Source organism: Eschrichtius robustus, chromosome 7 (genome assembly GCF_028021215.1).
Source record: "Eschrichtius robustus isolate mEscRob2 chromosome 7, mEscRob2.pri, whole genome shotgun sequence".
NCBI lineage: Eukaryota > Metazoa > Chordata > Mammalia > Artiodactyla > Eschrichtiidae > Eschrichtius > Eschrichtius robustus.
The window spans coordinates 74,053,008-74,079,407 of record NC_090830.1 but is presented as its reverse complement, the minus strand read 5'-3'; the positions used below and the strand labels follow the sequence as shown (position 1 = coordinate 74,079,407).

The following is a 26,400-nucleotide window of genomic DNA, read 5'->3' as shown; positions in this document are numbered from 1 at the left end:
TGTTCAAGAAACAACACATATTGAGCATTAACTGTGTGCCAGGCAATGATGGTACTAAATATTTTGAATAACACTGTCATGTAAATCAAGACCACATATGAATGTGATTCATTTACGATTTGATTCTCCTTTTAAAACGTTTCTAAAAGACTTATCACTATAGCTACACGTCAGTGTCATGTCCTTCTCTCCCAGTGAAACATGTCTTATTTACCCCCATCCCACCCCCGCCCCCCCCAACAACGACTCGTTCTACTTTTATCAGCATCATCAAGGAAGGAAGGAAACAGTGAAGAACAGGGCTGCCAGCATAGACGCTAGCAGGAAGATCACTTAGTTTTCTTTTTTCTTTTTTTTTTCATTTCTAAATCATTTGTAGACAGTTTCCTGGTTTAATATCCACTGACATTTCTTTATATTTGTTCACCCAGTTCTTCCAAATAATACTTTGATGATATTTTATAATCAAATAGCTAGAAAAATGTCCCTTACCAGACAAGAAATTACAGAATGTATAAATGCAGTTCATTCTCAGGGATACCCACACTTTTTATTTTGACATGATTTTAGATTTTCAGGTAAGTTGCAAAAATAGTATAGAGTTCTTATATAAACTTCACCCAACCCTGTCTAGTGTTACTTTCTTACATAATCATGATTCTGGTACTATTTTTGACCCTACCATACTGACCCTGTGGTCAGTAGTGATGCTGAATGTATGTTTGCTTTGCCCTTCAGGTCCCCACTCCAACTTCTACACCCTCTTACATGACACGGGAGGTGGAACAAGATATATTTCATCACCAGTAGGCTCCCTTTTTCCTTTTGGCTTCTGATTGGGATCAACCAATGAAAGCAGCAGGAAACTGGATGGCAGAGTATTTATTTCCATACCCACCTCCCCATGACTTTCTCTTCAAGAAAGATCCCATTATCAAAGGCCACACAAAAGCCCCTGCCCCTTCAGGCCTAGGAGTGGCAATATCTCTCTGCTGTCATTAGTCCTGGGATGCTTTGTCATCCCTAGATTTTTCTGAACCCTGCCCACACCTTTTAAACAATCCCTTTATTAAATTCTCCCCAATACTCCCAACTGACTGTGTAATCTGATTTTCTCTAGGGACAGGGACTGACAACCTAACCAAAGTGGTATTGACTTTCTCCCACCCCGAAACACAAAATAGTGATTATTTACATAAATGTTTCGACCAAGAGGAGTTCCAAACCATGCCACTCACAAGTACAAGTTCATGAATCAAGGCCTGAAATCATCTCACACCTTCACCTTACTCAAGAGTCAAGCAAACAATTATAGCACAGCTAACCTGCTGCCATCTATGAAGACAGATCAACTCCAGTGATCAACAAGAGCGCCTGAGCAGGAACCTGGTCCTTCAGCCCCAGTGGGGGCAGGAGTTTGTGCTGAGCTCCCCCACCCTCACCCCCATCATTTGGTACCCATTCTGGCCATTAGAGTGCTTTGGACAGAAACTGTCATTTCAGCTCGAGGAAAATGCTCTCTGTAGTCTGGGATTTGAGATCACTATGTATAGTTTTAAATTTCGAACTGTAATAGAATGCATACAGGTTTTTGATATAGATAATAGATAATAGATTGTTTAAAGATGAGAGGTGTGAGACACACCAGGCAATTTCAGCCCCACAACTGGATTCAGTATTTAGTTAGCAGGTTCAGAGTAGGATGAGACAAGCTTCAATTCTATTCCCAATTTCCTTAGTCAGACTCTTCATTTATCCAACTACCTCCCAATAGATGAAGATGAAAATGAGTCAGGATACCTATGGGTAGCAGCCACCCTGACAAAGAGCAAGGGACCCAAGAGATGTGAAGACTTAAGAGGCCAGAGTCAAAGGAAGAAGAGTAGAACTCTGGCACAATGCCAAAAGCAAAGAAAGAATTATGAAAGGAAACCAAGTTGTAACCTGTAGATTCCCGTGACTGATCCCCTGGGTAGCAGCCAGCTGGAATGTTAAGTTCTCACCCATAAAATCCTAAATGGAAAGTTTTACTTTTCCTCCACCCTCCCTCCCAGAAGTTGGATTTAGTTTTCTTAACATCTCCTTCAGGGTTATATAATATTCTACACTTGCTCTAACTATATTTTACACATATCAAGCTAAAATCTGAAAGTATTTGAGCATTTCTACTGTGGAGCAGAGAAACAAAGCTTTCTTTGAAAAAGAACAAAAAAAATCATGCCCAACAGAAAATTAAAGAAAACATTTAAAAATGCCAACATCAGGAAAAAAATTAATTTTTTCCTTTTAGAGCATTTCTCTACTCTTGTACAACAACTGATAACTACAGAGGAAGTGAGCAACAGTTTGGTTCTGCTTGCTGTGGCACATGAATTCCAGCCATCCACAGGCACTTATTTCTTTTTAAAAGTCAGGGTCCACTGCCATGATTCAAAAAAGCAATACACAGTATATTTACTTCTGAAATTTATTTCAGGTGACAGGACACCCACAGACTAACAAAGTAAACATAGAATTAAATAGTATTCCCAAAGTCCAATTCTACCTTGTAGGAAAGGCAGGTGATGATTTAGCTACCAAAATTAGTCCATGTTAGTTTGTCCATGCAGTCTCCATCCCTTTCTTCCATGCTGCTTTCCCACCCCACGCCACCCCCCACCACACAAATTTGAGAGCCATTTATAACAGCAGGACTAAAACGATTTCTCACTTGAAGATTTTAAGACAAAACACCTGAGATGGATACACCCAACACAGAAAGTGTAAAAAGAGATTAAGAAATATACTTGGGGATTTTAAGGATATTCTTCTATAATTGGGGGAGGGGAAAGGATTAATAGGGGGCAGGTGGATCAATATGCAGGAGAAACACAGAGAAGGGTTGAATTTACCTTGAAAATAACCAGTATTCTATTTGTCCAGGCCCAGTGAGAATTTGTGCCAAGCAATTTCATTCATTTCACAGTGCCTGGCACATTGATGACTGTGTGGTAAATATTAAATAAATACTTGTTGGTTGATGAAAAATATACATGGCAATGCTGTGTACACACAGGAAACAGAAACTTAAAGTGGTCAGACAAATTAGAAAGCAATGCAAGGTTTGGTTCTGCATGTCAATAGCATTTTCAAGGTACACAACTGAGGAAACAAATGAGATTTTAAAATGTGCTAGATCTATAGTTCAAACATGTTGTTCCTCTATGAGTGCCAAAACTTTATTTGCAAAAGAAAAGCTAAGATTAAGGTAAGATATTTTCAATTATATATACACAATATAATGTTAAAGACCAGTCATTTTGTTGTTTAATATGCCTTCTTGAATTAAAAAGGTTGACTGCTCAGGATACTTACATTCATAATAGCAATATACCACTTGAAACCTTTAACACATAAGCACCTATTTGCTAAAGCTAGTCTTGAACTTTTAGTAATGTCATATGCTTTTAAATTAACCGTTTTAAATACTGTACAAAGCTCATAACACAGACTGCTAGCTTACAACTGAATTAGGTAACTACTAAATACTCATTAGGCAAACTACTGAAAATAAAGAAAACATACACATTCCTACCCCTCCATGAATGCCCGAATTCAAGATGATATAATGAGAATTTGGGATTAAGCAATTGTAATTTGGCTGTAAATCCTCAATGGCTTACACATTTTAAGCTGAACTAGAACCTCTAGGCACCTTTTCCTTTGGAAAAATCACACATTTTAAAATAGTGTCTAATGGAAGGTCCATTAAAATCACAATGGATCATAGCTGTCAACTTTAAATAGTGTCTTTCTCCTTAAGAGCTGAAGTTTACACACTGGTGCAACACCACAAATGCAGATGCTACAAAGGGAGCTACAAAAAAAAGCCACAAATTTTATTCACAACACTTGCATATAAAGTTTTCTTTCTGCAGACTCGTGTGGAGTTGAAAATAAAGGATGCTAATATGCATATTATGAAGCATATCAAAAAAAAGAGAGAGAGGGAGAGAGAGAGAAAGAGAGAGAAAACACTTTAGTTGAGTGAAAATTCATTTATCTACTGAAAATCTGGGAGAATTTACATCCACTGTACTCCAGATTTACCCCTAAGTGACAGAAAAATACTATATGAAATGGAAAAATATTAAATATGAGTTAATCAATAGCTGATTACCTTTAAAACTTTGGGCTTCTTTTCCCTCTGGGGCCTCTTGTTTTCCTTTATAACCTAAAAAAAATCAAATTGCAAAATGAGCCTCCGTTTAAGAGAAAAAAAATTAGCTCCCACCTCCCCCCCCCCAAAAATTTTTGGCTATTCTCTATAAAACTACTTATACCATCTAAAATCATCAACATGTTTGCTAGACAGAACCTAAAGAGCTTATGTAAAATGTATACTTCAAAAGTCACTGAAAAAAAGCCTTGCATAAAGATGAAGTAGGGAAATACCCTTTTTTCCCCTTAAAGTCTGTCTTAATTAGCCTCTGCATTCTTCACAGCGAAGCCCACGAGGTAGCCATCTTGCTCGCTTCTGCAGAGGAAGCCTCTACAGTTGAACAGTTCTGCAAACTGCTTTTTGGTATTATTATCATGGTGTTTAAAGGCAGCCCTGGCCTGCCAGCACTGTAGACGTGCTGGGCATGCCTTTTGCAAAAACAGCCCCACAAAGAGTGCAGCCAATGGCAATGCAGAGCTTAGCAACTCCAAAGTGATCTTCTCTGCCTAGCCTTCCTAGACAAAGGATCTCCTGTGCGGCTTCGCTCTCACCACAGGACACAGGCAGCCACAAGCTGCGACATGGAGTTCGCTGCAGAGGATCTGGTCGCGCCGAAATCACAGGAGGCTTCAGCAAAAACACAATGCACACAAATCCCCCAGGTCTCCACCATCGGATCGATGGCGGATTCTCCCTGATTAGTAACCTCTTGGCGGCTCCGAGGGCAGGTCTGCGCGGGGGGAGGGGTGTGCGGTCCTGCCTTTAACGTACAGGAGATATAACTGAGCTGAGGGGGGCATTTGGGCTTGCTGAAACTCTGGAAGGTATTGTGCATTTTTACTTTATAAGGCAAGGCTAAATATTGGCGATATTTAAGGCAGGGAGGTTATGTGAGGACAGTGTAGGCTCAGCTGTTGGGCTGCGTGTCTCATTCCTCGGGAACCACACCTCTCTGCAGCAGGCGCTTTGCCCAGAAACACAGCAATTTGATTTCTGTCAATAAATGTCCAATGATAAAGGCGGATTAAAAAATAATAATAAAGCCACTTAAAAGGGAAAGGACAGGATGAGGACAAGGAGAGGGGGAGGAGTTTTCAAAATACACTTGCCACTCTGAGTGGCTGGAGATTTCAAAAAGATTTCTCTCTCTTGCTCTGGACATTTCTGATGACCTTCATTTCCCAAAGAAATCCATCCCTTCCAGAAGGCGGATTCCTAACGTTGGGACAGAAGAAGCACCTCTGGCTCCTCTGCCTCCCAAGATCATCAACTGTCACCGAGCATCTCTCCGCAGAGCTGCCAAGCAAGTCCCCACGTGGAGCCTGTCTGTGCACGGGCTGATGGACAGACACAGCCACTTACTTCCCAGGGATTGGGAGCTGAGCCAGAGGTGGAACAAGCAACCAGCCACACTCAATACACCTGAACTGCCCCCATGCCCAGTGGGAGGTAAGCACTGGGAGAGCTGGGCACCACAGTTAGAACTTGCCAGACCCTGGGAATGACAGAGCCAGAGGAGTTTAGCCCCTCCCTTCAGCCTCCCGGACATGTAACAGTGGCAGCAGACGAAGAACCAGGACAGCTGTTTGAGCTGGCAGGTCTCAAGGTCACTGCCAAAATGCAGTGCAGAGGCCAGTCAAAGTCCCATCACAGCCACCTTGACAGCTGCACAGATCTTGGGAAGACAGCCTCAGCTCCATCCTCACAGGGCCAAAGTTTCAGCAGCACATTTGGGGGATTGGCAGGAGGGCCTCACTGGCTGCTCAGCCAAAGATGGGTTTTCCACTTGCAGTTGGATTCAGAACAGATTCCCACAACCAGAAATCGGGAACAGAGAGAGGGCCGGAAAGCCTGTATTTCATCACCCTTGATTCCTAGCCTTTCAGTCTGCCACAAAAGCACGCTTTTCTTGTTGGAATGGGAAGTCCAACATGCATTGTTTCCCCACTTTAAACTACCTCTCCCTCACCCACCCACTTTCAAAATTTTTAACAAATGTAAGCAGCAAGCAAAACCAGTGGATTTTGACCTAACCACGTCCACCACGGCAACTTTAAGCATACTGAGCCCACGCTAAAAAGCTCTCTGTGGGGAATGAAGCAACCGTGAAATGAATGGGTAGAAAAACAGGACCAAATACAAGATTTGAAAATGAGTGCAAAACCTTTTAACCCTACATTTCTTTCTCTTTGGAGATTTTTGTGTGTGTGGTAAAATATACATAACATAAAATTTTCCATTTTAACCATTTTAAAGTGTACAATTTAGTAGCATTAAGTATATTCACAATGTTGTGCAAGTATCACCACTTTCCATTTCCAGAACTTTTTCATCATTCCAAACAGAAACTCTGTACCCATTAAACAGTAACTCCCCGCTCCCATGCTAACTTCTGTTCTACTTTCTGAGTCTATGAATTTGCCTGCTCTAGGTACCTCATATAAGTAGTACCACACAATATTTGTTCTTTTACGTCTGGCTTATTTCACTTAGCATAATGTTTTCAAGGTTCATCCATGTTGTAAGATGTATTAAGAATTTCATTCCTTTTTAAGGCTGAATAACAACATTTTGTTACCCATTCTTCTGTTGATACACTTTTGGGTCATTTCTCCCTTTTGACTATTGTGAATAATACTGCTATGAACATGGGTATACAAGTATCTATTTGAGTCCCTGCATTCAATTCATTTGAGTATATACATGGGAGTAGAACTGCTGGATCATATGACAATTCTGTTTAATTTTTTGAGGAACCACCAAACTATTTTCTGCAGCCAAACTATTTTTTACCATTTTACATTCCCATCAGCAATGCATACAAGGGTAGCCCTACATTTCTTAAAGTGTCTTCCATTTCAATTACAGATTACGCCTCTCCCCTTGAATAGCCGAATAACATTTTTAAAAAGCATCAACATTTTCCCAGGTTGATTGCTCACTATTTAGTAAAATGGCCATGATATAGTAAGCTATAATTATAGGGGACTTCCCTGGCCGTTAAACGGTTAAGACTCCGTGCTTCCAGTGCAGAGGACGCGGGTTCGATCTCTGGTTGGGGAACTATGATCCCATGTGCCGTGTGGCGAAAAAATAAAAAAGATATAATTATATATTTTAAATCATTTTATTACCTGTGTGATCCATATGTTTGCCTCAGTAAAATAAAATCAGGATCAGAGTGTTAGGTCTACTGAATATCCACACTGGTGAGAGGTCCATTTTTTACAGCCCCATGGACAGGCGTTTTCACTGTATGGGATACTCATGAAACCACACAACATCGCACTTGGCAACCTAAGCAAACATCGAAGGTCTATGTTTAGTGTTCTGTAAAATGAGTTAATAATAAAGCCAAAGCTCATCCCAGCTAAATGAGGGTTAATGGAAGTGACCAGAACTAACATTAACTCCAAATATCCAACTGATACTACACCGTGAAGATCTATACTTGTTTGGACACAGAGTAGATTGGTAACATCAATTAGTTGTGACCATCTGTTCTAAATCCTATACCTAGCGATTTGTCCATCTCAGCTCAAGGCTTAGGTGACATGAACTTTGATGGAGAAAATAATCAGAAATTACTAGCAGAGAAAGTGGAGGTCGAGAGCCATTCCCATTATCTTATTATTTAGGGCAAAATGCATACAACTAGGTCCAGTTGAATGAATGACAAGTTGAGAAACTAAGACACATTGTGTTGTAGTCCAACCTATTCAGAACTTATTTTTGTCACTTAAATCTATTTGTTTTTCCCACAAGGAACCACTATTAAGTTGCATGAGTTACTTAATTTTGTAATAACTCAAGTGTATTAGGTTTTTTCAAATATTACAAAATGAGATCTATCTCTTTTCTCTTAAAAGTCACATGATTACAGAGCTAAAAAAAGAACATTAGAGAAAATTTAGGTCATAGATAAACTGAGGCCCAAAGAGGTAAAATTACTTAACTCAGGTTACACAGCAAGTTAAAACCTGAACTTGAGCCTGAATCTAACCATTTACACTGCTCTCTCTATAATTCCTCTTCATTACTCAACAATAGAATTTGCAAATATCCCAAAAGAACCATCTTCACACACAAAAAAAGGGACTTCCTTGGCGGTCCAGTGGTTAAGACTCCACGCGTCTACTGCAGGGGGCACGGGTTCAGTCCCTGGTCGGGAACTAAGATCCCACATGCCGTGTGATGCGGCCAAAAACAAAACAAAAACAAAAAACACTTCAAAACCACACCCTTAGTTATAAAAATATTGAATCACTATGTTGTACACCTGAAACTAATACAGTAAATCAACAATACTTCCAAAAAAAACCCCCTCACATGCATCGTTTTTAGGCTAGAACAGCAGCTCAAGAAGATTAGTATTTTTTTCCTAATATTTGCTTATTTATTTATTTGGCTGCACCGGGTCCTACTTGCGGCATGTGGGCGTTGCGGCATGCAGGATCTTTAGCTGTGGCACGTGGGATCTAGTTCCCTGACCGGGGATGGAACCCGGGCCTGGAGCGAGGAGTCTTAGCCACTGGACCACCAGTGAAGTCCAAAGAAGATTAGTATTTTTTTAAATTAATTAATTAATTAATATATATTTTTGGCTGTGTTGGGTCTTCGTTGCTGCGCGTGGGCTTTCTCTAGTTGCAGCAAGCGGGGGCTACTCTTTGTTGCGGTGTGCAGGCTTCTCATTGCGGTGGCTTCTCTTGTTGCAGAGCACAGGCTCTAGGCGCACAGGCTTCAGTAGTTGTGGCTCGCAGGCTCTAGAGCGCCGTCTCAGTAGTTGTGGCACATGGGCTTAGTTGCTCCGTGACATGTGGGATCTCGCTGGACCAGGGCTTGAACCCGTGCCCCCTGCATTGGCAGGCGGATTCCCAACCACTGCGCCACCAGGGAAGCCCTAGGTGTATTTTTTAAAAGATAATATTGTGTGCCCTCAGAGATAAATTTATGAATAATTTCAAAATCCTACTTCTCTTTCTAAACATAAACAATTCTGTACCCACAAGAAACTAGACATGCAAACACTGCCTAGGAGGAGTCTTCTTCTAAATTAATCTCGAGTTATTTACTATTCCTCAAAATTGACACCTGTGCAGCACAAAATCCTTCCAATATTAGCCACACTCTGGTCTCCCATGAAATCCTCCTATATGTCTCTTCTTATTTACTGTTGGAGGCATAGCTTTTGCTGTGATACTTGGTTAAGATATTCCAAGTACCACCTTTTGTAAACTTCCAATCAATATGAATAACAACAAAAAAAAAGGCAGCTCATACTTTAACAATTCTAATGGAGATCTTAAAGTTAGTTTGATTTTATGTCATGTGAGACATAGGAACCTGAAAGGCTAACACTGGAGATCTCAGTTTTTAATCGTGAGTGATTGAGTCGATCCCCTGGCACAGCTTTTCCCTGGCTTCCCTCCCCCACTTCCTTCCCTGAGGCTTATCTGCAGTAATGCTTTTTCCCTCTAAGGGGCCTGGTCTACCAAGTATCCAACTCCATTCTCTCTAGCAGTCCTGCTTACTGCTGGTAAAAATAACTGCTCTTCAATAGCAAGAACTAAGGAACAAGTAAGCAAGCAGTGATCTTCAGCAGCTGCCAAGTGAGAACAGTTGACAATGAGGTGAACCATAGATAATGCCAGAGACTAAATGGGGCTAAAATATCACCTCTCCCCAATTTCTTCTCAGCAATTCGCAGTACTAACTTGAAACTGACAAGTCTACTCCCTCTATTACAGTCTAGATCCATAATTTGAACAGCGAAATCCAATAACAGCATCTATGGCTTTTTGTCAAAAACAAATCACAAAGGATGCTGCAATTTAGAAAATTTTCCCCTTTTGTGAATGATATATTGAATGCTTCTTATTATTCCTAGTCTGTCCTGTGTATTTTATAATTAATGTTATTCTTTTTTTTTTTAAAGGAAGTTCTGTACCTTCGGGCTCCCTCTCTATGTTATTCATGCAAGAGAGCTGACTCTAGAGAGCATTGTACCCTCAGTTTTTTTTTTGTTTTATTTATTTATTTATTATTTTTTATTTTTGGCTGCTTTGGGTCTTCGTTGCTGCACACGGGCTTTCTCTCGTTGCGGCGAGTGGGGGCTACTCTTCGTTGTGGTGGCTTCTCTTGCTGCAGAGCATGGGCTCTAGGTGCGCAGGCTTCAGTAGTTGTGGCGCGCGGGCTCAGTAGTTGTGGCTCCCGGGCTCTAGAGCGCAGGCTCAGTCACTGTGGTGTACGGGCTTAGTTGCTCCACAGCATGTGGGATCTTCCCGGACCAGGGCTCGAACCTGTGTCCCCTGCAATGGCAGGCAGATTCTTAACCACTGCACCACCAGGGAAGTCCAATACCCTCAGTTTTTGATCTAATAGCAAAATCCTAAAACTGTCTTGTTTCACGGAGAAGCTCAAAGCATTTACACACATACAACTTCTTTCTGAGAAAGTTAGACCTAGGTGTCTCCTAAGTTTAGCAAAATCAAGCCAATTTGTTAATTCATGTTTTTACAATGAAATTCCCCCATTTAATAACCAAAAACCGTTAAAACAATAGTGTTGTTTTAAAACAAGTGTTGGGCACTTTCAATATGCAGACATGGTGCTGGGCTCCCTGCTCCCCCCCTGGAACGTACCATCTCAGTAGAGACACAAACAGATAATTATTATGAAGTAGTATAGAATGGGGATGAGCCCAGAAATCTATGCAAGACCAGAGAAGGCTTCCCAGAGGAAGTGACATTTATTTCCACTGTAAGTAGGAGTTGGTTTAACATAGAGGGACAGAATAAAAGTATATGCCCCAGATGGAGGTAACAACATGTACAAGGACACTGGGAGCACTGTGGCTATTGACAGTCACACTATGGGGAGAAATGCATATAAATAGATACGCTACAACATGGGCATTATGGTCATTGAGAATGCATATGAAGAGATGTAATCAGCCTTAATTCTCTACCATTCTGGTTTGAAATATTTCTGTTCCATCCTTCAACTTTCCATAATTGGTCCTTTCAAAAGACAACAATGATACCCCTGTTAAGTTGTTCATCACAAACAGCTACCTTTTCAAGAGAACTAAGGAGAGGTGACTGGTTTATCCTAGGTCTGAAACCTTCGTATTTTAGCTAGAAAAACCCCTCATGTAACTAAGTCTCCTAATCAGAGTAAAGCAATATTTTGAGAATAAGTGTATGTAGGTTTTTGTTGAGATGAGATCAGTAACTCTGGAAGGGTTAATTAACCTCTTTAGTTTTTGAACTAATTTACTCGAGTCCCACACAATCTATGGAGAAGCAAGATTTGCCTGCCAAGAAATGTTACTCTTTCAGCTGGGTAACTCTGGTTGTACTGGAGAGATGCTTCTGATGTTTGGAGAAAGGGATGCCCTTCCTTTGTTCATTCCAGAAATAGAACAGAGAACACCAGCTATATTCGAGGCACTGCTTAACACCTGTGGAATCTCTGACAATGAATAACTTTTCCATTGAGCTTAACTCAGGTAGAGAGAAAAAACAAAAAACTTGACATGGAGCCCACAATATTTATAATTATAGAATGCCTAAAATGAATTTTTTCTAAAGTCTGTTTGACTTTCTTGATATCCAAATACTTATTCAGTGGGCACATTAGCTCTTGTTGAAACTAAAATAAATAAACAGTCCTTGATATTCTTACCGGAGGCTTTTTTTTTTTTTTTTTTTTGACCGCAGAGCATGTGGGATCTTAGTTCCCCAACCAGGGGTCGACCCAGGGATGAAACCCGTGCCCCCTGCAGCGGAAGCACAGAGTCTTAACCACTGGACCGCCAGGGAAGTCCTAGAGACATTTCTTCTAACTTGAGATTACCATTTTGCTGTCTGAGGGGATCCTTTTGAGCTTTTGCAACGTAAAGCCCTTTAGGAATAACTTGTGGGATCAAGAGGAGATATATTTGTCATAGCAAGAAAACAAAAAAGTTATTTTCCCCACAGTCCACCTTAGAAATCAATAAGTATGGAGCTCAAGGTTATACCCGTGTTAACTGTGCAGATTTAAATGAAAAACTTGCCTATCTTTATCAGGAATGCTTTAGCCTAAACGATTATAATGGCATTTCCATAGATAACTCTCAATGACTAGTTAAGAAAATGTAATTTCCCCCCAAATCTGTTTGATTTACCTGACTTCCGAACACTTATTCAAAGTGTACATTAGCTCTTGCTGTTTAAAATAAAATAAATGGTTCTTAATGTTTTTACTAGATATTTATAACCTGTGAATTGATATTTTCCTTGCTCATAACAACAGTTCTTTCATGCACATCATTTGAGAATAAGTCAAACTGCATTCATTGATGCTGTGATTGTTTCCAACTTTATGAATATATACCATATTTTTATAAGGCTACTTTTGCTAATCATCATAATAAATGAAGCATTAGTGGGTTTGGGGAGGGGGTGGTGGGGATGAAGGACCACTATACCTAACAATTCTCTTAATCATAACTATGTATGTGATAAAAGAAAATTAATTTAGATTTTTTGAAAAGAAAGTATTATTTCTTCATGGCTTGTCCACCTTAAGATGTTATATCATACAATATCAAAATATCTTATACAAGATCAGTACATCCTTGGTGGGATCCAAATCCCAATGATGCTTATTAACTATGGGACCCAGAGTAAGTTAACCTCCCATAGACTCAGTGAGGGACAAAGCTGACTTTAGGGTTAAATGCTGTAATGGCTATGAAAAAAGCTTCTGGTATGGCAGCTGACTTGCAGGTGGTTCCACTACAGCAACGGAGAATGATGGCTGTCACATGAACATGTACAAATAAACAAGGTATTAAGCAATTAAAACTCAATTAATATAAAAATGGAGATATTCAAGCAAATAATATTTTGGGACATTGGAACCTCTCCCAGATAAGTCTAGTATTAACAAGATTTCTGCTAGAGTTAGGGCGTGCTAATTTCACCATACCATTATAACATAATCTTACATTTATTAGTTAGAAAAGAATATGAAACTTTCACTTCCAGTGATGACAAAATTGATAATTTGAAACAACCCGCCAGCTGAAGACAATTAGAAAAACTACACAAAATAAAAAAACATCTCCTTGGAGGCATAGGAGAGTGAAAAAATTTACACCATAGTGTAGAATTAATTACCATCCCAGGATTCAGAGGGTAATGAGGTCCAGGGAGGGTAAAATTTTCTTAGGTAAAAATTAAAAATGGAGAAAAAAAGCTAAAAAGATTGTTAAAGAGAAGTGTAACCTTGAAATTAAAATACAGAAGCAGGGCTTCCCTGGTGGCGCAGTGGTTAAGAATCCACCTGCCAATGCAGGGGACACGGGTTCAAGCCCTGGTCCGGGAAGATCCCACATGCCATGGAGCAACTAAGCCCGTGTGCCACAACTACTGAAGCCCACGTGCCTAGAGCCTGTGCTCTGCAACAAGAGAAACCACCACAATGAGAAGCCTGCGCCCCACAACAAAGAGTAGCCCCCGCTCACTGCAACTAGAGAAAGCCCGCGTGCAACAGCGAAGACCCAATGCAGCCAAAAATTAAATAAATGAATAAATAAGTTTATTTTAAAAATAAATAAATAAAATAAAATAAAATACAGAAGCAGTGGAATTGGCAAACTCAAAGAGTTTAAATAGTTGATTTATGTCAAAAAATTATATTTTTGCAAAATGAACCTTTAAGTTTTTTTTTTTTTTAATTTTTATTGAAGTATAGTTGACTTACAATGTTGTATTAGTTTCTCTCTTTTTTTTTTTTGGCTGTGCCGTGTGGTATGCAAGATCTTAGTTCCCCCACCCTGTGCCCCCTGCATTAGGAGCACGGAGTCTTAACCACTGGACCATCCAGGGAAGTCCCTAGGGAGCTTTTTTTTTTTTTGGTGTGTTAGTTTCTAGTGTACAGCAAAATGATTCAGTTACATATATATATTCTTTTTCAGATTCTTTCCCATTATAGGTTATTACAAGATACTGAATATAGTTTCCTGTGCTATACAGTGCTATATAGTTTCCTTGTTAACATGAACCTAGTATAAGATTCTTACACAACATGTCTTTCAAAGTTTCAAAAGTCTAAAAGACAGCAGCAATCACCTTAGCAGGGCTATCCTCAACCAGTCCACATTTTGGTCCCACTTCTCTCTATCTTCCAGGTTCTTCATATTTGGCTTGTTGCCCTTGCTCAGAAACATGGTGGTTAATTTTATTTACTTATTTATTATTTTGGCCATGCCACGCCGCTTGTGGGATTTTAGTTCCCTGACCAGGGATCGAACCCTGGTCCTCAGTAGCTGAAGTGTTGAGTCCTAACTAATGGACCTCCAGGAAATTCCCGGGAACATGGTGCTTTAAATGAGCACTTACCATCCAAGCCAAGGGCTCTAATCCAAGATCAACTGTGTAGTCTTAGACAAGTTACTTGGCCTGTCTAAGCCTCAGTGTCTTACTTCATACATTGGGGGAAGAATGTATGTTTCAGAGGATTATTACAAGGATTACATGAGATAATGAGCATGTCAGTGCTTAATACAGTACCAGGCACTTAGTAAGTACTCAATATATAATAGTTGTTATTAACCCCTTCAGATATCAATGTTTACTACATAAGAGTTCCACGTCTATGACTAGTATCATTTAATTCAACCAACATTTGTTTGGTGGCTACCAAATGACAAGCATTACACAATGTTTGTGTCCCCCCAAAATTCATTTTTTGAAATCCTAAAGCCCAATATAACGATATTAGAAGATGGGGCCTTTGGGAGATGCTTAAGTCATGAGGGTAGAACCCTCATGAATGGGATTAGTGCCTTCTAAAAGAAGCTCCAGAGAGTTCCCTAGCCTCTTCCACCATGTGAGGACACAGTGAGAAGGCACAAACCATGAACCAGGAAGTGGGCCTTCACCAGAATTCAACCATGCTGGTGCCTTCTCCAGAACTATGAGCAATAAATTTCTGCTGTATATAATCCACCCCGTCTGCAATATTTTGTTATAGCAGCCCAAAATGACTAAGACAGACTTGAATAGACACTTCTCCAAAAAAGATATACAAGTGGTCAATAAGGACATGAAAAGATGCTTGATACCATTAATCATTAGAGAAATGCAAATCAAAACCATGCTGGAATACCACTTCACACCGACTAGGAAGGTAATAATCAGAAACTCAGATAACAAGTTTTGTTGAGGATGGTTGAATCTAAAATGGTACAGCTGCTTTGGAAAACAGTTTGGCAATTCCTTAAAGTTAAACAAAGAGTTACCATATGACCCAGCAGTTCCAATCCTAGGGATATACCCATAATAACTGAAAACACATGTCCACAAAAAAAACCTGCACACAAATGTTCGTAAATGCATTATTCATAGTAGCCAAAAAGTAGAAACAACTCAGAAGTCCATCAACTGATGAATGTTTATACAAAATGTGGTTTATTCAAGCAATGAAATATTATTCGGTCATAAAAGGGAACGAAGTACTGATAAATGCTATGACATGGATGAAACTTGAAAACTTTATGCTAAAGTAAAAGAAGCCAGATACAAAAGACCAAATATTGTATGGTTCCACTTACATGAAATGCCCAGAATAGGCAAATCCATAAAGACAAAAAGCAAATTAGTGGTTACCAGGAGCTGAGGGAGAGAAGAATGGGGAGTCACTGCTTAATTATACTGGGTTTCTTTTTTGGGGTGATGAACGTGTTCTAGAATTAGATTGTGGTAAAGGTTGCACAACTTTGTAAATATACTAAAGACCGGGAATTCCTTGGCGGTCCAGTGGTTAGGACTCTGTGCGTGCACTGCAGGGGGCACTGGTTCGATGTCTGGTTGGGGAACTAAGATCCTGCAAGCTCTGCAGCCAATATATATACCACTATTGCACTATTGTACACTTTCAAAAGAGTGAATTTTATGATACATGAATTAGATCTCAGTTTTTTAAAAAGAAGAAATTATTTGATTCTCCTTTATCATAATGGAAAGAGTGCCTCTACTACTTGCTAGCCAGGGGAAATTAATACATTTTTTAAAGTGGGTTTCCATTTCCTAGTCTGCTAAATGAGAGTCCTAATACTTAACACTTCATGGGTTACTGTCAGGATCAAATATGGTAACATTAAGCCTTCTAGCACAGTGTCTGGCCCATAGCAGACTCTCAATAAATGGTAATTTTCCCCTTTTTCCTTTCCTTTGCCAGTTTCCTGCACTGCAAGTCAAAGAAGTTTAAATTTTGTTAAAATCTTACATACCTAATTATCAATGAAGACAAAGTTCCCTGGTTACTGACTTTTTTAAAAGAAATAAGTTAAACACTACTTTGTTTTGTTTTCCTTGTTTTATTGATTTTTGTTTGTTTTGACATCTCATAGTGTACCAGAAATGTCCCTAGAAAATGGAAGTAGGTGAATAAAGAAGGTAATTTAATTTTATGTTGCCTAGTAGACAAATCTCCCTGCAAGTCTGTGTTAATTCCTAAACAAGTTACTTACTCCTGCAAGAGTGGAGGAAACTAACCCCCCCACACACACACACACACACACACACACACTTTTCTCTCTAAATCTAAACTGGATCAGCTCCCTCCAAAAGTCCATGGCTTGGATCAACTGTGGGCTTCCACTGTCTTGTCCTCCCACTTCTTCCTGTCTTGATCCTACTTTTGCCCTTTAACAGAAAACTCACCACAAAATGGTGTTCCATACGAAATATGATATGAAAATGAGCTGTGTAGTGTAAATGTCTAGAATATGGCAGAAACACCAAAACCCTCTCATTATACAAGGACAAGAAAATAACTGTGGCATCGTCTCGCCGGAAACCACAGCTATAATTCTGCATCACATGGGAACAGTGAAACCAATTCATTCATAATCCTAATCCTCTTGCAGGAAAAATGCATTTGCAGATACTGTGAATGGTGTGTACTGGCTACTTCTGAGGACTTTAGTTACTTTCCTCTAAGTAACGTGAGTCAAGTAGCAAGAGGGAAATGGGTGAAAGTAATGAAATGAATAGGCAAATCTCTTCAAGGATAAAACAATAACCACCACATTAAGCACCTACTATGTAGCAGGGACTCTGCCAGACCCTTTGTAGACATCACTTCTGCTCCTCAGGCATCCCTGCTTCAGGGCTCTATCACAATGTTACAAATAGATCCATTCTCACACTGAGGACCATATGGTGGGAATATAGGATCTTAGTATAACTTAACCAGAGTAACAGTTGTCAATTTCACTCCTTCAAAGTCTTAAAAGATTGGTGTGATCCCCTTACTTGTTTTTACTTTGGGGAGTAGGAGACATGATTTATATTTCTGTGAAATCTAATGAAAGCTAAAGACCATCTCTCCAGAAAAATGCATATAAAACAATATGTTACATATAATTTTTTTTTATAAATTTATTTATTTTATGTATTTATTTTTGGCTGCGTTGGGTCTACGTTGCTGTGCACGGGCTTTCTCTAGTTGCGGCGAGCGGGGGCTACTCTTCGTTGCAGTGCGCGGGCTTCTCATTGCAGTGGCTTCTCTTGTTGCCGAGCACGGGCTCTAGGCACGTGGGCTTCAGTAGTTGCGGCTCATGGGCTCAGTAGTTGTGGCTTGCGGGCTCTAGAGCGCAGGCTCAGTAGCTGTGGCGCATGGGCTTAGTTGCTCCGTGGCATGTGGGATCTTCCCGGACCAGGGATTGAACCCGTGTCCCCTGCATTAGCAGGCGGATTCTTAACCACTTCGCCACCAGGGGAGTCCCTACATATAATTTTGAGGGGATGGGATCACAGAGCACTGAAGCCCATCCAGATTAAAAACCTCTGATGTAGAAGTTCTAACTTTATGATTTTTGAAACATCATATGAAAGACAAGTGTTGGGATCATTTAAACCAGGATCAAATTAGTCTTAGGAACTCTTGTCTAGCAAACCAAAAAACGTGGAAAATTTAGTAAGACTAAAGCACTAATATAATAATAATAATTTTAAAATTCTGGTTTTTTCCATGGTAGCTAAAAATACACCAAGTACCTAATCTGATCTGGCTAGTGTCCAGTCATTTAGCTACACTAATGAGATATGCTTAAATGCTGGCTCAACCCCCATCTTTGAGAGGGCATGAAGATGTGTTTACCAGAAAAAAGGTAAAAGAAACTTTAGTTTCTCTTTCTGAGAGAATGAAATAGACCTGACTTTCCAAAAAATACCTGTACTACAAACTTTAGGTTTCCAAAAGTGTAAAGATTTAGAAACCATTAGGCAATAATAAATCACTAACAAAATACTAAATATTTTGGTTATGCTAATACTTCTAGCTTGAAATACAGGACTAGTAGATTCCAGTGTCAAGAACATAATTTGAGGGGACTTCGCTGGTGGTCCAGTGGTAAAGAAACCTCCTTGCAATGCAGGGGACGCGGGTTGGATCCCTGGTCAGGGAACTAAGATCCCACATGCCCTGGGGCAACTAAGCCCGCATGCCACAACTACTGAGCTCTCGTGCCTCAACTAGAGCTGGCCTGCCACAAACTACAGGGCCCACGCGCTCTGGAGCCTGTGTGCCACAACTAGAGAGAGAAAACCCGCACGCCACAACTAGAGAGAAGCCCACACACCACAACAAAGAGCCCGCACTGCAACAAAAGATCCCGCATGCCGCAACTAAGACCTGACGCAGCCAAAAAAAAAAAAAAAAGAACATAATTTGAAATGGGACCCAAAATAATTCATCCAGTCATGAAAAGCAATTTAGTAGGTTATGTTCATTTACCCAAAGGAATATTATACACATACTTTTTAAATCCTTACAAATTTTTACTTACAAGGGAAATGTTGATGATATACTGAGTTAAAAAAAGAAGAAAAAATTTTACCCCATTCAACTTTAAAGATGTTATTTATTTTCTTCTGTGTGTGTGTATACACAGTTAGTTTTATTGTAACAAAGCAATTTGTATACTTTTTTTTTTTTTGTCCGCGTTGGGCCTTCGTTGCTGCGCGGGCTTTCTTTAGTTGCAGCGAGCAGGTGCTACTCTTCGTGTGGTGCGTGGGCTTCTTATTGTGGTGGCACAGGCTCTAGGTGCCCGGGCTTCAGTAGTTGTGGCACGCGGGCTCAGTAGTTGTGGCGCATGGGCTTAGTTGCTCCACAGCACGTGGGATCTTCCCAGACCAGGCATCGAACCTGTGTCCCCTGCATTGGCAGGCGGATTCTTAACCACTGCACCACCAAAGAAGCCCACAATTTGTATACTTCTAACGTTTACAACTGAGCATCATCTTTCCAGTGAAACAAAAAGAAAAAAATTTTAAACTCTGTTATTTTTTAAATGCAGGGACGTCCGTGGTGGTCCAGTGGTCAAACCTTCGCCTTCCAATGCAGGGAGGTGAGTGTGCGATCCCTGGTTGGGAGCTAAGATCCCACATGCCTCAGGGCCAAAAAACCAAAACATAAAACAGAAGCAATATTGTAACAAATTCAATAAAGACTTTAAAAATGGTCCACATCAAAAAAATCTTTAAAAAAAAATAAATGCAGAAAAAATACTGGAAGCAAATATGCATCGTGGTTGCATCTAGGTAGTAGAATTAAAGTTTGTCTTTTTCCTGCTTCTAAGCTTTCCAAATGCAAATTACACTACTTTGATTTTATTACTTTTTAAAGTAACACAAACTGTTTATGTAGAAATTCAAACCATGTAGAAAAATTTAAGCAAAATTTAAAGTCACTTATTTTCTAATACACCCATCCCCCATCCAAAAACTCCAGTCCTCAGAGGTAAACACTTCCAACAGTTTGGTTTGGTAGGTCTGTATCCTTCTAGAATTGTTTTTCTAAACTCCATTTACAATTAGAAAAACATGATTTTGAGCTTTCACGGTCCTTTTCCCTTTAGAACTTTGAGGTGTCCAAACTTTGCATCTTGGTATAACTCATAATCACAAATGGACATAGCAGTAATTTTAAACAACACAAACAGCTGATTTTTAAACATATTTTTAAAGCACTGTGTACTTCCTATAAACTTTTTTCTCAAGTCCTCTACTTGAATTTCTGCTACAGATATCCCATGATTCTAATATCTTTGGTACTTGAAAATGACATATATAGAATAAACCCCAAAATGTTTTGAGGTACTAGCTGCTGAGATGATATATTAAGTACACATGGGATATAATGGTTTACAGTGCACTTTTTTTTTTTAAGAGACATTGGTATGTGAGATAGGCTGAATCTTACATTTTTTATGAGATTTCATTCATTCATTGAATCATTTGTTCAGCAAACATTTATTGAGCACCTATGATGTGCTAGCACCCTCTATAGCCTGAGCTTGGGCTTTAGAAGTAATTTAAACATCTCACTTCTAATCACTGCTTTCTCACTATGTCCTTCTTTTTAAAACTGTAGCAGTGTTAACAGGACATAAATAAATCAGAAAAGAGCAAGATTTCTCTTGTTGCTTACTAGCAGACACGAAGAGCTGACGATAATTAGCCAAGACTTTCTGGATAATCATGACTTGAGCACTGAGTCTCATTATTAAGGTAATGACCTGAATTGCTTAGATTAGTCTGATTCATTTGTTAGCTGTGTCTTATTTTAATATGATAACAGTACAAAAATATATGATCCCACCTTCTCTCCTAGCTGGTTACACTAGTGCCACATCCATCATAGTACTACAGTGACTGGCTACTTTATAGGGAGAACGACTTTTGCAGTTTTGAAACCATCAACTCTTGAAATATTACTCTGGAACAAAAATATCAAGAAGCTGACCAACAAAGACACGGGGAGATAAGCTCTGTAGCAAAATAAACATGTACCAAACTAGAGTGCTCACTAGTAAGTGATAGTATAACTTGGATTATACTGATACTAGATGAAGGTGTTAAGTCAGTTTCACACATTTTACTTTCTGGATAAGATGGTCTACACAAAATGGCAAGGTAAGACTTGAACCATACTGACACGATTGCAGAAACTAACACCCACCAGTCATAATCAATCAAGATCAGCATGGCTTTGTTGACATGTTTGGGGTTTCTTTTTATTTATTTATTTATTTAATTGAAGTATACTTGATTTACAATGTTGTATTCATTTCTGGTGTGTAGCAAAATGGTTCAGTTATACATGTATATACATATTCTAAACATGCAAAGATCCTAGACGCCACAGGCTTTGTTTCCTATGGTCAGCTCTGTGGTGAGGTATGCTACTGAAGTCTCAGTAGTGATCCAAAGAGATTCCTTAAAGGCATATTTAGGGACATATAACATCTGCCCTCAATTGCAAGAGTTGGTAGCAAAAATTTGTTCCATATGCCATATATAACATATGCCAAAATGAAATCTGGCTGTTTGAAAACACTGAGAAAAGCAGTGGCCAGAAGAGGCCTGTCCCACGCAACTCCCACTAAAGTGGATAAAATAAAATTAAACAAGTATGTCAACCAATTCTGAAGGGACATCTCCGGAACTAGACTGTTATCACACTACCCACAGAATAGTGAACAGTCAGTGGTTCAATTTGTATCATATAATACTACTTAACTTTTAGCTTTTCAAGCACAAACTACATAGGTATTGCTGTTTTTCCAGGTGTAATTTCTATTAGCTAAGAAGGTAGCATGGTAATAAATAGCACATTTTACAGTGTTATTTAATATACTGCTATTAATCTTACCAAGCATAGAATAACCCTTTAATATTTGGAGGAAAAAAAATCAATATTAACTGGAGTAGGGAATTCCCTGGTGGTCCAGTGATTAGCACATGGAGCTTTCACAGCCATGGTCCAGGTTCAGTCCCTAGTCCCGGAACTAAGATCCCACAAGCTGCCTGGCATGGCAAAACAAAAACAAAAACAGGGCTTCCCTGGTGGCGCAGTGGTTGAGAGTCTGCCTGCCAATGCAGGGGACACGGGTTCAAGCCCTGGTCTGGGATGATCCCGCATGCCGCGGAGCAACTGGGCCCGTGAGCCACAATCGCTGAGCCTGCGCATCTGGAGCCTGTGCTCCGCAACGAGAGAGGCCGCGACAGTGAGAGGCCCACGCACCGCGATGAAGAGTGGTCCCCACTTGCCACAACTAGAGAAAGCCCTCACACAGAAGGGAAGACCCAACACAGCCATAAATAAATAAATAATTTTTTAAAACAAACAAACAAACAAAAAAAAACCCAAGAAACAAAAAATATTAATTGGAGTAAATATTAAGAGACTATTTCACTTTGGCAACCAACTCACAAACTGCTTAGTCATTCAATTCATGTTAATTAAATGTGTGATACTATACCAAATCATCAAGCTATAGATAAATAATTCAAAACCCTGCCCTCAGAAGCATACCTACAAACAACTGTGTTTTGTTGTTGTTGTTGTTTTTGAGCATACTAAAAGGTGTGTGAAAGTGTAGCCTGGCCAAAGCACCTACCCTTTAAGTCCCTAAAAAGCACCTCTCCCCCCCTTTTAACATCACTCACTATTCAATAAATAGAATAATGCATATGTCTCAGTATGCTAAATTACAAATGCAAAATGAGGAATACCTAGCCAGGAGCAAATTCCTAGATGACTACGAGTTATAAAGTTAATGGTTTTAATTAACTGTATTTCTGAATATGGAGAACACTAAGCTGAACTAAACTTGGCAAAAAATAACATTTTATCTCTTGGCCAAAGAGATCACTGGGAAGACTATCTAATCACCTTGTTGTTCAATTAAAAGAAACAACTGGGAGACAAAAATATAATCTATGATCAAAAAGAGTAGATCAAAATTATTTTTACTTCTCCCAGACATTAGTAGTTAACATTCTGAGAAATGGCATATGCCTTTGGGGGCTAAGTATATTTTAGAAGAAAAGTATTCTAACAGTTCTGTTTTTAAAATGTACATTTGTTTCATATAATAAAATATTATTATAAATAAATAATAAAATAAGTATTCTAATAATAAAAATATTAACATTTAAAAACTGTAAATGTATTTTCTCTTTCTCACTCCAACTCTCAATAATAAGTAAAATAATTCTGATGTGAGGAACAAACAAATACATGAAATATATTTGCTTACCAATATTCTTACTTATCAAAGTAAATGGGTTTCAATCATTGATGTGTGTAAAATAAATATAAAAACTTTTTGATATCAAATACCTAAAAATAAAACAAACTAGATAACTCTATATTGAAAACTACAAAATGTTATTGAAAGAAAGTAAGTCATAAATAAAGATATACTATGGTCATGAACTGGAAGATTCAATATTGTAAAAATGTCAATCTCTTCAAACTGATGAGAGGGGGTATAGCTCAGTAGTAGAGCATTTGACTGCAAATGGATGTATAGATTCAACACAAACAATAAAAATTCCAGCAGGGTTTTTGGTGGAAACTTACAAGCTGATTCAAAAATTTTGATGAAGGGATTTCCCTGGTGGTCCTGTGGCTAAGACTCCGAACTCCCAATGCAGGGGGCCTGGGTTCGATCCCTGGTCAGGGAGCTGGATCCCACAAGCCACAACTAAGAGTTCGCTTGCCGCAACTAAAAAGACTCCGCATGCAGCAACGAAGATCCCACACACACGTGGCAACTAAGACCCAGTGCAGCCAAATAAATAAATAAATACATATATTAAAAATTTTTTTTTTGATGAAAATGCGAAGAACCAAAAAAATAGCCCAAATAAATACTGAAAACAAAACTGAAGGACTTATACTACCAGTTAGCAAGACTAGTTAGTTGTAAAGCCTAGTAATGAGAGTTCAGACAGAAAAATAGACAAAAGGCCAATGAAACAGTCTAGAAACAGATTGAGAACTAATCAATCACTTGATTTGTGACAAAGTTGATGTTGTAGTAGTGGGGAAAGGACAGTCATTTCAGTAATGGTGCTTGTCAAGTAGATATCCATATGAAAAAGAATGAGTCTTGACTCCTATCTCATGTGATACACAAAAGTCAATTCCAGTTTGTACATCTAAATGTGAAAGGTTTAAAAAAGTAACTTTTTAAGAAGAAAACAAAAGAGAACATCTTCATGACCTTGGAATTTGCAAAAAACACACAAAATTTTCTTTTTTTTAAAGATTTATTTATTTATTCATTTTATATTTTATTTTTTCTGCATTGGGTCTTTGTTGCTGTGCACGGGCTTTCTCTAGTTGTGGCGAGCAGGGCCTACTCTTCATTGTGGTGCTCCAGCCTCTCACTGCGGTGGCTTCTCTTGTTGCGGAGCACGGGCTCTGGGTGCATGGGCTTCAGTAGTTGTGGCACACAGGCTCAGTATTTGTGGTGCACGGGCTTAGTTGCTCCGCGGCATGTGGGACCTTCCCAGACCAGGGCTTGAACCCGTGTCCCCTGCATTGGCATGCGGATTCTTAACCACTGTGCCACCAGGGAAGTGCAACAAAATTTTCTTAAACAGGAAATAAAAAGTTATCATAAAGGAGAGGACTGGTAAACTGGACTACATTAAAGTTAAGAATTTCTGTTCATTAAAAAGCACAATTGGGACTTCCCTGGTGGCACAATGGTTAAGAATCTGCCTGCCAATGCAGGGGACACGGGTTCGAGCCCTGCTCCAGGAAGATCCCACATGCCACAGAGCAACTAAGTCTGTGTGCCACAACTACTGAGCCTGCGCTCTAGAGCTCACGAACCACAACTAATGAGCCCGCGTGCTGTAACTACTGAAGCCTGCACACCTAGAGCCCATGTTCCACAACAAGAGAAGCCCCTGCAGTGAGAAGCCCACGCACCACAATGAAGTGTAGGCCCTGCTCGCCGCAACTAGAGAAAGCCTGTGCACCACAACTAGAGAGAAGCACACGCGCCACAACAAAGACCCAATGCAGCCAAAAAAATAAAGAAAATAAATATTTTTTTTAAAAAACAAAATATCCAGTGTTGACAAGGATGTGGAGCAAGTGGAACTTTCATACACTACTGATGAGAGTCTTAATTGGAACAACCACAGCAGTTTGGTAATATTTATGGAAGCTAAACATACGCATATTCTATGACCCAGCAATTCCACTGCTAGGAATACACTCAATAGAATGCATGCACATAGTCACCAAAAGACTTTTATAAAAATGTCCAGGGGGCTTCCCTGGTGGCGCAGTGGTTAAGAATCCGCGTGCCAATGCAGGGGACACAGGTTCAAGCCCTGGTCCGGGAAGATCCCACATGCCACGGAGCAACTAAGCCGGTGCGCCACAACTACTGAGCCTGCTGTGCCACAACTACTGAAGCCCACGTGCTTAGAGCCCGTGCTCCGCAACAAGAGAAGCCACTGCAATGAGAAGCCCGCACACCACAAGAGGAGACCCCACTTGCCGCAACTAAAGAAAGCCCACACACAGCAACAGACCCAACGCAGCCATAAATAAATAAATAAATAAATAAATAAATGAATGAATGAAAATAAAGTTCCGTTTAAAAAAAAATACTATAGAGACTTTAACATAGAAAAAAAAAATTTCCAGGGAATTCCCTGGCGGTCCAGTGGTTAGGACTCTGTGCTTCCACTGCAGGGGGCAAGTTTGATCCCTGGTTGGGAAACTAAGATCCCACAAGCTGCACGGCCAGCCCACCCCCCCCCAAAAAAAAATCCATAGTAGCACTGCTATGTTCATTCTATTGTTCTGTTCTGTACTGTACTGTAACATTTCACTTCCCATTAACAACAGAATTGATACAGGTATTGTGATATATACATACAATAGAATACTACACTGCAACAAGAATGAACAACTATAATTATAAGCAACATTATTGGCAAATCTCATAAACATAATATTAAGCAAAAGAAGACAGAAACAAATGAGTGTACAACTGTTCCTTGCTCTCTCAGAATGAAATTCCTCAGAGAAGTGTTCCCTATGTTCTCCTCTGCCTCTCCACGCATTGTTGGATGAGTAGGTCTGTCTACTGTCAGAGTTCAGTATGAGGACAACACAATACGTTCTTCAGAATCAGCTTTGTCAGGGGTAAGGGCGATCTTTTGGGAGAGGGGGAAAGCAAGAGAGAGCAAGAGAATATGAATATCATAAACTATAGGGGACCTTTGAAATAGAAAATAAATAAACTAATTAAAATTGTATTTCAAATGAACAACATAACTACATTGAAGCATGAGGGTGGTGTGTGTGTGTGTGTGTGTGTG

General features: G+C 39.6%; 1 protein-coding gene across 7 annotated transcripts in view; it reads right to left on the bottom strand.

Annotated features, from left to right (window-relative positions):
• TET1 (tet methylcytosine dioxygenase 1) overlaps positions 1–26,400 on the bottom strand; it is a 128,487-nt gene that overhangs the window by 88,281 nt on the left and 13,806 nt on the right. For 5 of the 7 annotated variants that reach the window (XM_068547694.1, XM_068547698.1, XM_068547697.1 and 2 more), the window contains exon 3: positions 4,160–4,213. In XM_068547694.1, coding sequence (XP_068403795.1) covers positions 4,160–4,213 — 54 coding nt within the window. Of the gene's footprint in view, positions 1–4,159; positions 4,214–4,434; positions 4,637–4,752; positions 4,815–26,400 lie in introns of those variants that run through there. The other 2 variants (XM_068547701.1, XM_068547700.1) reach the window with 2 other exon arrangements.